Consider the following 16260-nt stretch of genomic DNA (forward strand, 5'->3'; position numbering starts at 1 on the left):
GAGTCCATCTCAATGGATAGTTACTTCTTCCATTAAGCCCATTCTAATTTTAGCCTTCTCCTATGATCAAATGAACATTACATCCCCCTCTCTTTCATAATATTTTTTTTGCGCCTTACCTAAAGCTCTCACTTAGTGGGTACTGACGTCATTGAGCTCCAAAGCCAAGATGGCTCTTTTCACCAGGTGATAAAAAGTATATTTAAAACCAATAGCCCTCAATTCTTACACTTGAATATACTTAAGCTGGCTCAAATATTTAATTGTAAAAAGTAAAACAATAAATATTGAAAGGAAATATGGGTGAATATCCTAAGAATAACCCCAAATCCTGAAAGCATGGAAGAAAAAAAATGTAATTACTTACATACACTTTCAAAACTTTTTTTATGTTAGCCAAACAAACAACAAAGTGAGTTGAAAGAACAAAGTAGAAAAATATATTTCCAATACATTCAAGAGAAAAGCATATTTCCTTTTTATGCAAGTTCTTATAAATCAATAAGAATATTATAAACAACCCAACCCCCCAAAAAAGGACTAAGATAAGATAGGAAAAGATTCTTTCACAGAGGAAAAAATACAAATGGCTGATGGACATGCTCAATCTCATGAATAATTAAGGAAATATGAAGATACTATTTAACTCTTCTAGGCTAGCAAAGATGGAAAACAAATACCAAATAGCTGTCAGCAGAAGTTTGGGTTATGGGGGACTTTCAAATTTCTAAGATGTTCATGTTTGGATTTTTAAAAATGCTTTGATTTTAAAAAATAATGCATTATATTTATAATCTGAAAAAAATTAACGTACAGTTAAAAGAAACAACTAAGAGCCAACTAATGGAAAAGCAGTGATTGCCCTGCTTAGAAACAAAAACCAAGATGAGGTTATATTAACACTAGGTTGGTCTTTGGAGTTTGAAGAGAAAGGAAGCAGCAATTGCTTGAGCATTTAGTAAACCCTCAGGCTCACTGTGGCTCTTTCCTCCATCTCTCCAACAGCACCAACAAGTGAAAGGTAAGGCAAAACCCAAACCACAAGTGGGAAAGGTGTGGGTATCACAGTGAAGTTCAAAGGGCCTAAGAATCATAGAATGCCGAAGCTGGCAGAAACGTCAGTGGTCATCTCAGTGCAGGCTCTGCTCATTTAACAAATGAGGACACCCAAACCCAGTGGGTTACCCAAAGCCATTGCTTAATTGGTGGCAGGCCTTTTCTATCACACCAGGCCACTATTCAGTCTTTAATTGTACCACTTTTTCCTGGAAAGAAAGCTTAGGGAACACGATATAGAAAGGTCAGAGCTGTCCTTATCCCTTTGGCAGTCTCCCAGCCTAAGTCCCAAGGGGAGTGAAAGGTCATTGTTTCAGGGGCACAGAAATAGGCCAGCCAAGGGAGAAAGTGGTTACCTCATTTGAGGATCTAACATGTCATCATAGCAAAACCAGAGAGTCTTAGTAACCATTAATGAAATGAAAACTAAAACTGAATTAAAGGAACATTTTATTATATATATATATATATATATGTATATACATATATATACATATATATGTATATACATATATATACACACACACACACATATATATATATACATATACGTACACACACACACACACACATATGTGAAATTATAGAGACCCTGTGATGGCTAGGCCATACAGAAGCAATTAGCAAAAACACTATGATTAATCCCCTCCTGCTGGAGAACATTCTCTGGCAAATTGAGGCAAGAATTATAAAACTTTGTATCATTTCATTTGATATTTTCACTCTGGGGACTTTGCAAATTTCAATAGCAATCATTTCTCATGCATCTATTTTGTGTCCGGTTCTTCTCTTTAAAAATGAAATAGCCTTATTGAGACATAATTCACATACCGTAAAATTCACCCTTTTGAAGTGTTTTTCTTAGTATATTCAGGTCCTTATTTCTTAACCTTATAACAACCTCACATGGTAGGTTTAGTATTTCAAATGTGGAAACAGCGTAAGAGGAGTTAAGTTACTTGTCAGAAAACGAAGCCAATTTTTGACAACTTTTGTTTTTGACCAACATGTGCTCCAAAGCTGATGTTTATAAAAGAGAAATACTAGAAACAAACCTAGTATCCAATTTTAGAGAAATGCCTGAACAATTTATTACATATTAATATAATGGGCTTCTGAGTAACCATTAAAATGGTAGTATTTGCATGATGTAGATCTGAAATGTTAAGGGAAAAAACAAAAAATTTATGTTTATATGAGTTACACTTATAGCTAAGCAAATGCATACACCTTTATAGATATAAGAATCATGCTTATAGGATAAAATTTTTTAGGGTATTTATTTTGCAAATTTGCTCAAGTGAGTAAGTACGATAAAATGTCTTGTTCAATAAGAAAAACCAACAATTATAGATATCACCTGCTTCAGGAACTTGAGTGAAAAAATTTTTTGTTAAAGAAAAACAAACTACAGGCATGCCTCATTTCCTCGCACATCACTTTATCATGCTTCACAGATGGTGCATTTTTTACAAATTGAAGGCAAGACTCTCCATCACCAAAAAGATGACCACTCGCTTCATTGCGATACTCACTTTATTGCGGTCGTCTGGAACCGAACCTGCAATATCTCTGAGGTATGCCTGTATTCACTTCCTAGAGCCATTGATTTTATTAGGATCACCTAGGAAGCATTTAAAATCACATAGAACCTCTCCCAAGCACTAGGGATTCTGGCATTGCCCTACTTTCTCCTACCACCACTCTGACCCTCCCTAATATCACTGTGGAGAAACCTGTTTGAACGCGTTCCCCGGGGCAATTAAGAATCTCTGTCCTACGGAATAAGTTCAAAGGGTTTTGGGCATTTTCCTTTATTTTCCTCCTCTCTTGCCTTTCTCTCTTTCAGGATTCTTCACTGGTTCTGAATTAAAGTCTCAAATGTCTACTTTTAGGCATCTTCCTGAATACTTCTTATTTCTCGATATGGCGTTAGCTGCATGACATTTTTAATAATGTGAAGAATCCAGTGCTGAGGAGCAAACAGCAGACACACTTCCACACTTCCTGGGAAGGGGATACCTGCATGGTGACAAGCTTGAAATACAGCCCTTTCTTCTTCATCAGTTCACTGTGGCTTCCTTGCTCTGCGATGGCTCCATTCTCAAACCCGGCAATGACATCTGCGTTTCGGATTGTAGACAATCGGTGTGCGATCACAATGGTGGTCCTGCCTTCTCTGGCCTAAAGGGGAACAGGAGAAACATGTGGGGCAGCGGGTTTACAAGGCCGAGGCACTGTCAGTCAACTTGCGCAAATAAGCACTTGGAGGGACATGTTTGCGATTGATGAGACAGTAGCTTACCCTGCCGATGTGATTAGGGCACAAAGGCATCATTCATCTATGAAAGGTGAGACTTGCGTGCTGTACCAGACAGGAGGCCAGTCCCTTCAGTGTGAGGATAACTCTGGGAGCCTAAATAGTGTCAGTTTTTACTTAAGAAACACAAGAGAAGGTTTGACCCTTCTCCAGTGTTTTCATACTTGTCTGAGGAGCCCTAGTTCTGAGTTAGATGGCATGCTAGAAATTTGAGCAGAAACATGTTACAGGAGTTGCTGCCACATACAGCCTTCTCCAGAGCACTTCTGTCAGGTTTCTTTTGAAGTGCCTGATTTTACCTGTAATTCTGAGGGACTGCGTGCCGACAGTTTAGGTGAAAATGTACCTTGGAATCTGCACGGTTCAAAGACCATCTGAATCACAATCTCTGGAGTGGGGCCAGTAACTTTGATTTTAAATAAATGCCCCAGATGATTTTTTATGAATGCTAAATTCTAAAATCACCCCTCTAAGTAGTTCACTGAACTCACATGTTGGCTTGGTGGGTTTATGAATGGGCATGAAAATGCTCATCAAATTATTCATGTTATGTCATTAATAATGGTTAGTCTTTTTGATATTCATTAACTCTATTAGGTTAATAGCTTCTTAAGACCACTCCTACTCTGAGGCAATAAAACCTCATCATTAGGATGGTTATTAGAGTACAGCCTAATTCACCTAAGTAGTTAAACATATAAATTAAAAACAAGAGGCTAGATTCATAATAGCCAAAAAGTGGGAACAACCCAAATGTTCATTAGTTGATCCAAGGATAAAGAAAATGTGCTATTTCCATACAATGGAATATTACTGCACCATAAAAAGGAATGGCATTCTGATGCATATTTCAGCATGGATGACCTTGAAAACATTATGCTAAATGAAAAAAACCAGTCACAAAAGACCATGCATTTTATGGTTTGATTTATATGAAATGTCCAGAATAGGCAATGCCATAGAGACAGAAAGCAGATAAGTGGTTGCCAAAGGCAAAGGTGAGTGTGGGATGGGGAGTAACTGCTAATGGGTACAAGGTTTCCTTTTGGGTTGATGAAAATATTCTGCAATTAGATAGTGGTGATGGTTGCAAAATCTTGTGACTCACTAAAAACCAATAAATTGTATATTTTAAAAGGGTGAACTTTATGGTATATGAATTATAACTCAATTAAAAAAAAGTGCAGTCATTAAAATTCTGAAAAAGTGATGAGAGTGGACTAGCTCCACCACATATTAAAACATAAAAAGCTACAGCAATTAAAACAGTAAAATCCAGGGGAAGCTATCACATGAAAAGTCAGTTGGATCAATAGAACAAAACAGAGAGTCCAGAAATATAGCTATAAAACATTTAAGAATTAGTATATGATAAATATGGCATTACCTATCAATAGGGAAAATGGATTATATAATCAATGGTATTGAGATAATCACGTAGCCACTTGCAAAAAGATAATGTGGTGTTTCTACTTCAGTTCCTACTCTAAAATAACTAGATGAATCAACTGTGTTTAAACATAAAAGAGTTACACCATAAAAAGAGGGACTTGAGCACAGCCCTACTGGGCAACATTTAAGACTATTCTTTGATTTTTAGTGTATAGGCCCTAAAGAAGCATTCATCAATATTTACTGATGTGGAGGTTGCATGGCTTGGTTCATGCATGATAAGACATATGGGAAAGAGTTTGATCAATCTAATTATATTCATAACACAAAGAGTGATGAGTGAATTGCTAACAGTGACTAAGTTATCATTGTGATAATAACAGGTTGGTGCTATGTCAATACAAAAAAGAAAATATAAAAACCCAGAGGAATTAGAATCAGATATGTGATTGAGTGACTAATGTGCAGGAAAACAAAGTATATTATTTGTGAATTTAAAAGTTAGTAACTATGAACCTTGACCAAGAAATTTTGGCCAGAGTAGGGATTTGATTTCAGATCTCTCAGACACCCCAATGATGACAAGACATTGACAAATAAATATCCTAGATTCAAGGACACCAACTATTAAGGAATTTGGACTTTGTACTAGATGTGCAGGGATGAAAAACCCAAACAAAGGGAGTACTAACCCATTAGCCTTCTGGAACTTCTGGAGGAAAAAAAACATAAAATGAAACTTTCTGGAATCCTTTCATAAAATCACCATGGAGGCTATCTTTTGATTCTTTTCTTCCCCCCTCCTCTATGGTAACACTATGAGTAGGAGAATGCATGTAGGCATAAAACTTTGTGGTTATTGACTTTCTCTAGAAAATCAAAATATCAAATTTGCTTTTGTATTCAAGATCTGATATTGAAAAACCTTTTATTTATTTTGATAAATAGTTGCTATCTATTAAGTCAGAAGGTGATATGGTCATTAATTTTTTTTTTACTATAAACATGTATTATCTCAATGAGCTGGACCCTGGTAATATTTATTTAGGCTCTACTATGCAAAAGGCACTGGATTAAGTGTTATAGAGATACAAATATGAATCATTTATTAATATTGCCTCTTAGGCTGTTTATTCCTTTCAGGAAAGAGAAGGCATATAAATAAATAGCTAACTACAATAAGTTGGTGCCACATGAGAGGTACTGATAAATGTATAAAGAATCCCCAAAAGGAAAATATTATTCTTCTATGATAGGTAATCAGGGAGGGATAACAATAGCTATAATAGTGGTATGTTCTTATGCTCTTCAGAGGAAAGATAAATTACAAAATTCCACTTTTCATTATTAGAACAAGTTGGTTTGTAACTTAGAATGTCTGACCAATTGACTGACTAGAATCAGTGTAGGGGATGCAGTAATGAAGGATTTCCCTTTCAAAGCTGGTTTGTCTGCAAAATATATCAATTTAACTATTCTGCAAAGTATGGAGTCAATTAGGTAGATTATAAACTATTCATAGCAACTATGGTAGAGTATAAATATGGCTACAAACACTATGCAACCACTTCCATCCACAGACAGAGTCTATTTCTCCACTTCTTCAAATCTGGGCAGGCCATGTGATTTATTTTGATCATAGAAGAATGTGAAGAAATTGACGCTTGTGTCATTTCTGGAACCCAGGCTTCAAGAGGCCTTACAGTTTATGTGTTTGCCATCTTTGAATGCTACCTTAAAACCACAGTGAAAGAAAGCTTGTCTAGTCTATTGGAGGATGAGAAGCCTCATGGAGGTGAACCCAGCTCCCTCAGGCAACTGCCAGGCACATGAGTGAGGCCATCTTGAACGTTTCAGCTCAGCTAACCCTGAGCTAAAAGTAGCTGCCTGAGTGAGACTAGGCAAAACCAACAGAGGAACCACATCAGCCAAACCACTAAGTTCTGGCTTAAAGACACTGATATTGAGATTGGTGATTAGATTGGAACGCTACTGTAACAAAAATCTTTGGGATTGCGATCTGAGTGGCTGTCAGTGGCTGAAGGGAAGGAAGTGAAGATATTATTACTGGAGACTGGAAGAAAAGTAAGGAAATTGCTATTAGAGCTTGGAAAGAAGGCTACTTGTGTTATGTAACCTTGGAATAATTGGGGGAAAATGTTTCCTTCAGTAACTGGGAAGAAATATATTTTATCTAATGAACTTGTACATTTAGCTAAGGAGGTTCCAGAGATCTCTAAAACAGAATGTTGAAAATGCCAGTTGGATTCCACTGGCTGTGTATGATAAAGTATGGGAAGAGAATGATGATCTGATTCACTTTTTTCAAGGTGAATTTAGAGGCAACATAGAAGACCCAGTACTTGCTGGGTTGGAAAATGAACTGTTAGTCATCCGGTGAAATGAGGTCAAAGATCAAATCAGGGTGTGGGTATAAGGTTTTTTTGGTTAAAATATCTGAAAGATTTAAAGCAGATTCTGATAGACACTCAGCTACACAAAAGGGCTTCTAAGACCCTTCAGTAAGGGTTTTCTCACAGCAGTATCACATGCAGCCCAAAGTAGAGAGGCTTCTCCTGAAAAAAATTGTGGATGTAACTTTGGTGGCTTAAGTGAACCACTGTCAGATTCTAAGCAAACAAAGTCTTTACGAGAGTCTATCAGCTTGGACTAAAAGAGATTGAGAAAATTCAAAATGTACAGAGTCCTCTTAGTCCCAAATTTCTATTAGAAAGCTACTCAGCTGCAGATGCAAGCCATTTCTTTTGGAAAAGGGAAGACCTCTCAGAAGGAGGATCCAAGAGCCCAGAGCATGGAGCCCAAAACCAAGTAGAACAATGGACTGGGGCACCCACTATTAGGGGGCAGAATTGGGCATTAATCAAGGAGCATTCCTTTTCCCTGGAGCAGTGGGGTAACTGGAACCATGCAACTGACTGCATTTCAGAATTGCTATGGACTAGTACCATGTTTCCCCCAAAATAAGACCTAGTTGGACAATCAGCTCTAATGCATCTTTTGGAGCAAAAATTAGTATAAGACTCAGTTTTATTTTACTATAAGACTGGATCTTAATATAATATGATATATGATATGATATATGATATAATATAATATATAATACCAGGTCTTATTTTACTATAGTATAAGACTGAGTATAATATAATATAATATAATATAATATAATATAATATAATATAATACCAGGTCTTATATTAAGTTTTGCTCCAAAAGACACATTAGAGCTGATTGTCTGGCTAGGTCTTATTTTCGGGGAAACACGGTAACTCCTATGTGCTTCCTGTTCTTCTCCTTTTTGAACAAGAATGTCTATTATGATTATCCTGCCCCTCCAGCACCATTATATGTTGGGTGTGTGTGGAAAATAACTTATCTCTTTAGTTCATAGGTCTCTGGATCAAAATGAGCTTAACATGAAGGACCTCATCCATATCTGGACCACATACAGATCTTCAGAAACTGGACTTCAATCCTGATGTCAGAACTCTAAGCCTGATGTCAACATGTATGAAAATTTTGAAGGTCGTGGGAAGAGGTGAATTTATTTTGTATGTAGGAGAATGTAAATAACTGTAGCAGAGGGCGTGCTGTGAAAGAATATGGTCACAGATACTTTACAGCTCACCCATCAGGAGGCAGAATCTGCCTCCTCCCTCCCTCAATCTGGGCTAGTCTTGTGACTTGCTGTGACCAACAGAAAATGGTGAAAGTGACATTTTGTGAGTTCTGGAGTCTAAGCCTCTAGATGTCTTATAGCTTCTGCCTCTGGGTACTGGCCTGGACAGTGTCAAGAAGCCATGTTAGCCTATTATATAAGTACGAGCATCAGAAGCCACATGAGATGCCCAGCCAACAACCAGCAGGTGAAGGAGGCCATTTGGATCATTTTAGCTAAGTCAGCCTTCCAGGTAAATACAGCCATATGCTCAAGTGAAAAACAGCAGAACATCCATCCAGCCAATCTACAGACTTATTTGTTTTATGTCTGAATTTGAGATGGTTTGTTATGCAGCAATAAATAACTGATTTAGCAATAAAGTTAATAATGGTAATCATGGTAATGGTAATCAATATAATAATAATAGTAGCTAAGAATATCAAGAGTTTCCCGTGTGCAAAGCATGCACTAATAACTTTACATACAGTAACTCATTCAGTCTTTTCAATCATCCTATGACATTATTTCTCCCCCTCTCCCAAATTACTTCTGCAGTGTCTCAGGCATGGAGAGGTTAGTTAATTTGTCCAAGGTCACGCAGCTAGAAAGGGACAGAGCCAGGACTCCAACCTCAGCCTGTCTGGCACCAAAGCCCATGCTCTTAACCATCACCCCAAGCTACTAATGGCTTTTCATGGGGTTTTTAAAAAATGATGAGTGATTCATCAGCTTTTTAAAAAATTGATATGCAAAAGGTTATCATCTGAAGAGTGGGCCATGATCCTAGAGAACACAGATTGCTAAAATTGAGTGATGTACTTGTCCAAATATGAGTTAAACCTCGCAAGGCTACATGTAGGATCCATATTATGAAAAACAATATCTCTAATAATTCCGTTCTTTTAGCACAGCAAGGGCTAATATATTGAATATTTGTATCCTAGAAAGCATTCAGCCCTGGATACTAAGGTTGAATGGGACTTTTTTCCCCCATAAATATTTATCTTATCCTCCTGACTTTATGCTTGAAAAGTCTATGTTGACACATGAATGCCCATTTATATATTTTACGTTAAAATTAGTTGTTTAATTTATACATTTTTAATGATTTCTTCTTTAAGTCACTTCTAATTAACCAACCAAATGCCAGTTTCCTGTATATTATATCTTGGTTCCTTAATATTGAGACTTTATGTACATGAAAGTAAGAAAGTAAGTGTAAGAATTGGTGAAGAATAATTTTCATTGTCTCATTAATCATCATTAAATTAAATTATATAAGATGAACCAAAATATCAATCTGATAAACCAGGAAGCATTGATTAATTATACAATTTATAGAACACATGGCAGTTGTGTTTACTTAGGATTCAGGTATAAATTTTCCTGAGAAAACGAGGTTCATACAGCTTGTCTCTAAAATTACAAGAGATAGTTTGGGTAGGACCTGTTAAGTAATTTGCACATTTTATTACTAAAGTTTCTCAAATCAAATATAATTATGATATTTATGTGTTTGAAATCCATTTATATGGTGTCATCTGACTCTAGTTTTTATACTCTGGTGTTGTTATTAGAGATGACATCTGCACTGACACCAAAAGTGTCCCAACATAAGGCTCTTGTGATGCTTCAGCTTAAAGATGATAGTGTGAGATTTAGAAATATCTAAGCAAGGCACATGAGCTCAGCATCCTTAAAATGTGTGGCTTTTTTACAGGGTTAGACAAACACACAAGCTAAGATTTATTTCCCAAAAAGCATCCATTTGCCTTCATGAATAGGCAAGTATTTTGACTGTTTTTCAGCAGGACAGCGTTTAGGTAACCAGATTTTTGGGGTACATTTTTACACAACTACTTTGGATCAAAGCATGGCCTATGTGCAAGAAAAAAACAAACATAAGTGGCTCTTTGCATAGGACTGGATTTCAGCTTACTTCACTTTGGTCAAAGCAAGCCACTTAATGGGCCACCCATTTCTGCCATGTGACCTAACAGAAAGGAGAAATCAGTAAAGCCCCACAAGAGAGTTTCATTTGCTCTCATGTTTATGTTTTTCAATGTAGACTCCCAAAGCATTGGCAAGAATTTTCAAAAAGTTTCAATTTGCTGGTCCTTCAGGTATTTAGTGTCTACTGACCTTATCCAGGGCTGCCTGGACCTCAGCTTCACTTTCAGAGTCCAAGGCTGATGTGGCCTCATCCAGCAGAAGGATCTTGGGGTTGCGAACCAGGGCCCGAGCGATGGCGATTCTCTGTTTCTGTCCGCCACTCAGCTGGGCCCCTCTATCTCCAACCAGGGTGTCAAATTTCTACAACAGAAAACATGGAGGAGCTCTTGAAGTATTTTGAGTAGAAAAGGCTATGGCATCTCGAAATTCAGGAAGACAACATGGTGCTTCCTTTTGGCTATCCCAATGAGTCATAAGTTATAATAAAATAAATGAATACTGACTTTTAAAAAACTACTGACTCATACTTTGTATAAAATTGTATATGATATATGTGCCCAGTTATACTCCTTAAACCTCCAAATAAATAATTCAAGGGTCTTACCTAGCAAAGTTGGACAACTTTGCATCTCAAACATTATTAGCTTAACCTTTGAAGGAAGAACTCAGTCACATGAGGTGAAATTCTAATTTTGAGGGCAACAACACTAATAAAACCTTTACCTGTGGTAATTTCATGATAAACTCATAGGCATTGGCTTCTTTGACAGCTTTCTTTATCTCATCCATAGTTACATTTCCACGGCCATAACGAATATTTTCAGCAATTGTGGTAGAAAATAGCACTGGCTCCTGACTCACCACTCCAATTATTTCCCTCAGATACCTTACATTAAAGGTCCTAATATCCTGCCCATCGATGTTAATCTGAAAAAAAAAAAAAGACTTTCATTAACTATTTCAAACCTTCTGATATCTAAAGCATCAAGACTCTTTCATTTGTTATGAAAATAGTCTTAGTTAATATTTAACTTATTTCAGTGGTTAGAAATGAGAATTGAAAATAAACAGCAATGTGAAAGAATGAAAATAAAAAGCATATGCTTTCTTTTGATATTTATCACCTTACATATATAGTTTTTTCATGAATGGATAATTTTCTATAAATGATATTGGGTTATATATTTTTGGCACGCTATTATTTTTGCTTACCATTGTTAAATTTGAATAAAAATGTCCAGTTACCTACATAGTCTACATATTATTTTAATGGCATTATGATGTTTTACTATATGTAACACACCATAATTTACTTTAGCAGTTCCTACCTGCTGGACATTTGTTTCCTTCAAGGAACAAGGAAGGACAATCATTGCAGAAGTAGAGAATTACCAGGTTGAAAAGTATGATTTATTTTTTCATATATATATGGCATTTGTTATTTGCTGGTGGCAAATAAAAATATCTGGTGGTATTTATTATTTGCTGAACAGAGGTTGGATAGACAATCCTCTAAAGAGATTTTAATAATTTACAATGTCAGCAGGAATATATAAAATACATCTGCTTCATTGTAATTTACTAGCTCTGGGTTTTATTGTTTTAATCTATTTTTTCTAATAATAGGTATGAGGTGGTAGGTTATATTTGTTTTCACTTGTATATATTTATATGTAAGGCTGAATATTTCTTGAAACTTTTTACAAATCTATATTTATTCTAGAAATATTTTCACATTCATACCCTATTTTAGATTCTTATTACAGTTGACCCTTAAACAATGTGGGAGTTACGGGCACCGAACCCCTACACTGTCAAAAACCTGCCTATAATTTTTGACTCCCCAAAACCTTAACTACTAATAGCCTATTATTAACATAAACAGTCAATTAATACATATTTCATATGTTATATGTATTACATACTGTATTCTTACAATAAAGTAGTCTAGAGAAAAGAAAATGTTATTAGGCAAATCATAAGGAAGAGGAAATACATTTACACTATTTATTGAAAAAATCTGCATATAAATGGACCTGCATAGAACAAACCTGTGTTGTTCAAGGGTCAACTGTAATTTCTCAAATATTAAATATAATAGTTTTCCCATACATATCATAAATCATTTATTTATTTCAATTTATTGCTTTCTTTTACTATAGTTTTACTATTTTTATTAGAGACCGGTTTTAAGGGAAAATTGAATTAATCAACTACACCACTGGGCATTTCTTCTACTGTTTTAATAGTAGAAAATAGTTAAATCATGACGTGGACCATGAATATCTCCATGTTAGAGAATTTCTGAAGACTTCTTTCTCTGCTGACATGTATATGTTCTTAGAAAATGTGTTAGCCCACTAATAATTTTAAATATAAGATATTTTCAAGGGTCCCACCCAGTGGCTCAGGTGTTTGGAGCGTGGTGCTCCTAACGTCAAAGTCACCAGATTCCAACATGGGCCAGTGAGCTGCGCCCTCTACAGCTAAGATTGTGAACAACAGCTCTCCCTTGAGCTGGGCTGCGATGAGCTGCTGTGGGGCATGACATGGGCCAGGGCCAGGGAGCTATGTCCTACACAACTAGACTGACAAACAAGGGCTTGAAGTGGAGGTGGGAGGTGGAAGAAAGGGGAAAAAAACAAAAAGGATTTTCAAATGGATATCCTCAATGGTTAGTACTTTGCTAAGTTGTTTTTGTTTTATTAAATAAAGAAAAATGTTTACACTTGAACCAACCTAGAGTTTGCTTTAGTAAATGAGGATGGGCCTATGTTTCTCCTTAGTAATATCAGATTTTTCCAAGACTGTTTATTAATTTTATTAAATAAATAAATAATTTGTGTACCCTAGAAAATTTTATATTCAGTCCTGTAATCTTTGTTTTATCTCAATGCTTTTTAATGGTTTTTTAAATTTTTTCTTTGCAACTTGTGATCTTCTGTTTTCATAATAATGCATTTTAATATCAGGTAAACTCGATGTCCCAAAGTTGGTACAGTTGAAGAAATGTGAATATATTCTGTGGACTAGTATTGTATTAGTGTTAAATTACTGATTTTGATCATTGCTTTGTCATATAAGAGAATGTCCTTCTTAGAAAATATATATTCTGAACTATGTAGGAGTCAAGGAGCCTGGTGTCCTTAACTTGCTCTCAAAGGTTCAGAAAAAAAAGTGTGTGTGTGTGTGTGTGTGTGTGTGTGTGTGTATTATGTACACACACACATGAGAAGTCAGAGAGGACAATAAAGCAAGTGGGCTGAAATATAAAAAATTAGTAAATTTGGGTGAAGCGAGTATCTGCATTCCCTGCTTGCAACTTCTCTGTAAGTTTGAATTTATAACAACATTTTTAAGAGGCAAAAATTATATATACCCTAGGCTATTACTTTCCCCTTGTCCCCAGAAGTTTCTTAAGAGACTAACCCACTTTCCTCTTTAGCTATTCCAACATTTAAGAAAACTCAACTGTCTCTGATGAAATTAATTACTGTGATAAGATTTCTTGTGCTCCTGATTACCAAGCTGTCAACAATTTCGATATGGAATATTTCTGACCAAACCCAATAACTCACTGAAAATAATCTTCTCTGTGGTTTGAATGACTATTTTCCAGTGATTTAGTGATGATGGAAAGCTTAGTCGGAACAAAAAACAACATTGTCTAGCTTCTTTGGCTTTTATCATCTTGTATCTTTTTGTTAAACCAGCCGAAGGGTTTGAATGCATCAACCAGAGTCATTGTAATTCCACAGTCCTTTTACCAAAATTGTATTCACATGCAAATTTGTTACTAAAAAACAATTTCAAAGGGCTAATTGATACCCAGCTTCCCCCTTTGGAGAACTTGTTTCTTCCCACTTACCATACCCTCATCAGGGTCATAGAGCCTCTGAATGAGCTGGACTGTTGTGCTTTTCCCACAGCCGCTGTTCCCAACCAGAGCCACCGTCTGCCCGCTCTGAACCTTCAGGTTCAGACCCTTCAAGATCTGTGAGGGCAAAGAGAGAAAAAGAACACACTTCACAAACAAAAACCTAAAAGGGGAGTTGTTTGATTTAATTTTAAATTTGAAAAAAAAGTATCAAGTAAGGGAATATAACCACTAAAGGAAAAAGCATATAAATATCAAAAGATTAGAGACTTTAGATTCTTTAAGATGATTATACAATCAATCTGAATGAGGAATTCCTATAAATACAACTTACAGTACCTTGACATTAGCTCGAGCTGGATAAGAAAAATGAACATCATTGAACTCCAGATTCCCTTTGATGTTGTCTGGTTTGTGTCCTCTCTCTGAAAAACTGTCAATTTTAGGATTCTAAATAAAACAAAATTCAATGACTATTCCATCACAGAACGAACAATTGCATTTTTAAGGAATATGATTCAACAAATCCCAAAAATAAGACCTGGAATGACGTAATCTCTCTCACATGAGACAGAACCCAAGGTAAAGATATTGTGTGTGTGTGTGTGTGTGTGTGTGTGTGTGTGTGTGTGTGTTTAAGGAAATATTCATTCTCAGAAAACAGGCATTTCCTTAAAAGAATATATTCATTGCATTTTGCAGAATATTTCACTTTAAGATTTTGGCATATCCTTATAAATATTTTAAATGGTCAGATATGCATGTTTACACAAGTATAATAACAAAAAAATACTATAATTGATATTTCAGCATTTAGTGAAAATTAGCATATTCCTAAATAATAAATGTAGTGGATTGGGTTGAGAGGACTGACTGAAGAATTGGTTAGAGCAAATTATTTAGTAACAATGTAAATGTTCAATATATTCAGAAGCTGAGCAATTTTCTCATGACTTTGATCAATGAAACAGGAAGAATTGCTTGGATTAAACGATCAAACTTCACTTTTGTCTTTGCATTTTATCTGTATACACACAATGGCATACTTTCGTATGTCAAAACTATTTTATTTATTTCACTGCAGTCAGTACAACTTATTCAATTTAGTTGATTCAAAGTCATATCAAACATGCAGTGATCAATTTTTTTTTGAAGGGGGCAACCCACAGCAAAACATACTGTCAATTTTGGTCCCAACAATAATTTTTCCACTCATTCATCCTGTATAGAAATCATGATATTCTCAGTCTGGCTACAAAATGAAAGAGAAAGGGAGAAAAACTAGGAAGACAAACATCTTAGCTCTGAACTCTACTAAGAACACTAGTGCATATGTACTTTTCCAAAATGAGATCAATGTTATTATATTTTTTAAAGGGAAACTTTTAGAAATATTAATAAGAGGCATTTTATTTCATTCCTTATTAAGAAGAGATTGTTAATTTAATATAATTAATTTTCACATGATATTTAACCTAAAGCCACATTTAACCTAAAGCCAAGCCCCAGAGACTTTTTCAGCATTAAAATAATAAATAACTCACATTATCTATAATATCAAAGATCACACATGCTGCTCCTCTTGCATTGGCAAAAGCATCAATACATGGAGCAGCCTGTCCAACACTGAAAGCTCCGATCAGGATTGAGAAAAAGACCTGAGCAAAAGAACAGGAGGAAAAGTTGTAAGTCCCATTCATATTATCTTAAATATGGTTTGTTTGAAACACAGTATACAAAAGATTGAGTTTAGGTTTACCCCTTATTATTATTTTTTTTCAAAGAGCAAAATTTACAAGGTTACTACAGCATTTCATTGCTCAAATGGGTTTCTTCAACCTCAAAAACATTTTTTTGTCTAGCTTGGCAAACTATCTGTTGTTTTCTCCTGAACTTATACAGAATCGGAAAGATTTTCAAACCTATTTTTTTTACTCTGAAGCTAATGCCACCACAGGGAAGCATTTTCCATCAGTATTATTA

At 35.6% G+C, this 16260-nt stretch overlaps 1 protein-coding gene across 4 annotated transcripts in view; it reads right to left on the reverse strand.

Annotated features, from left to right (window-relative positions):
- The window catches only part of ABCB4 (ATP binding cassette subfamily B member 4), a 72152-nt gene that overhangs the window by 32873 nt on the left and 23019 nt on the right, over positions 1–16260 (reverse strand). For 3 of the 4 annotated variants that reach the window (XM_019749762.2, XM_019749761.2, XM_019749763.2), the window contains 6 exons: positions 15822–15935; positions 14617–14727; positions 14269–14394; positions 11124–11327; positions 10590–10760; positions 3079–3240 (listed from right to left, as the gene is read on the reverse strand). In XM_019749762.2, the coding sequence (XP_019605321.2) occupies positions 3079–3240; positions 10590–10760; positions 11124–11327; positions 14269–14394; positions 14617–14727; positions 15822–15935 (888 nt within the window). The remainder of the gene's footprint in view (positions 1–3078; positions 3241–10589; positions 10761–11123; positions 11328–14268; positions 14395–14616; positions 14728–15821; positions 15936–16260) is intronic. The other variant, XM_074340681.1, reaches the window with a different exon arrangement.

This window comes from Rhinolophus sinicus, linkage group LG09 (assembly GCF_036562045.2).
Source record: "Rhinolophus sinicus isolate RSC01 linkage group LG09, ASM3656204v1, whole genome shotgun sequence".
Taxonomy (NCBI): domain Eukaryota; kingdom Metazoa; phylum Chordata; class Mammalia; order Chiroptera; family Rhinolophidae; genus Rhinolophus; species Rhinolophus sinicus.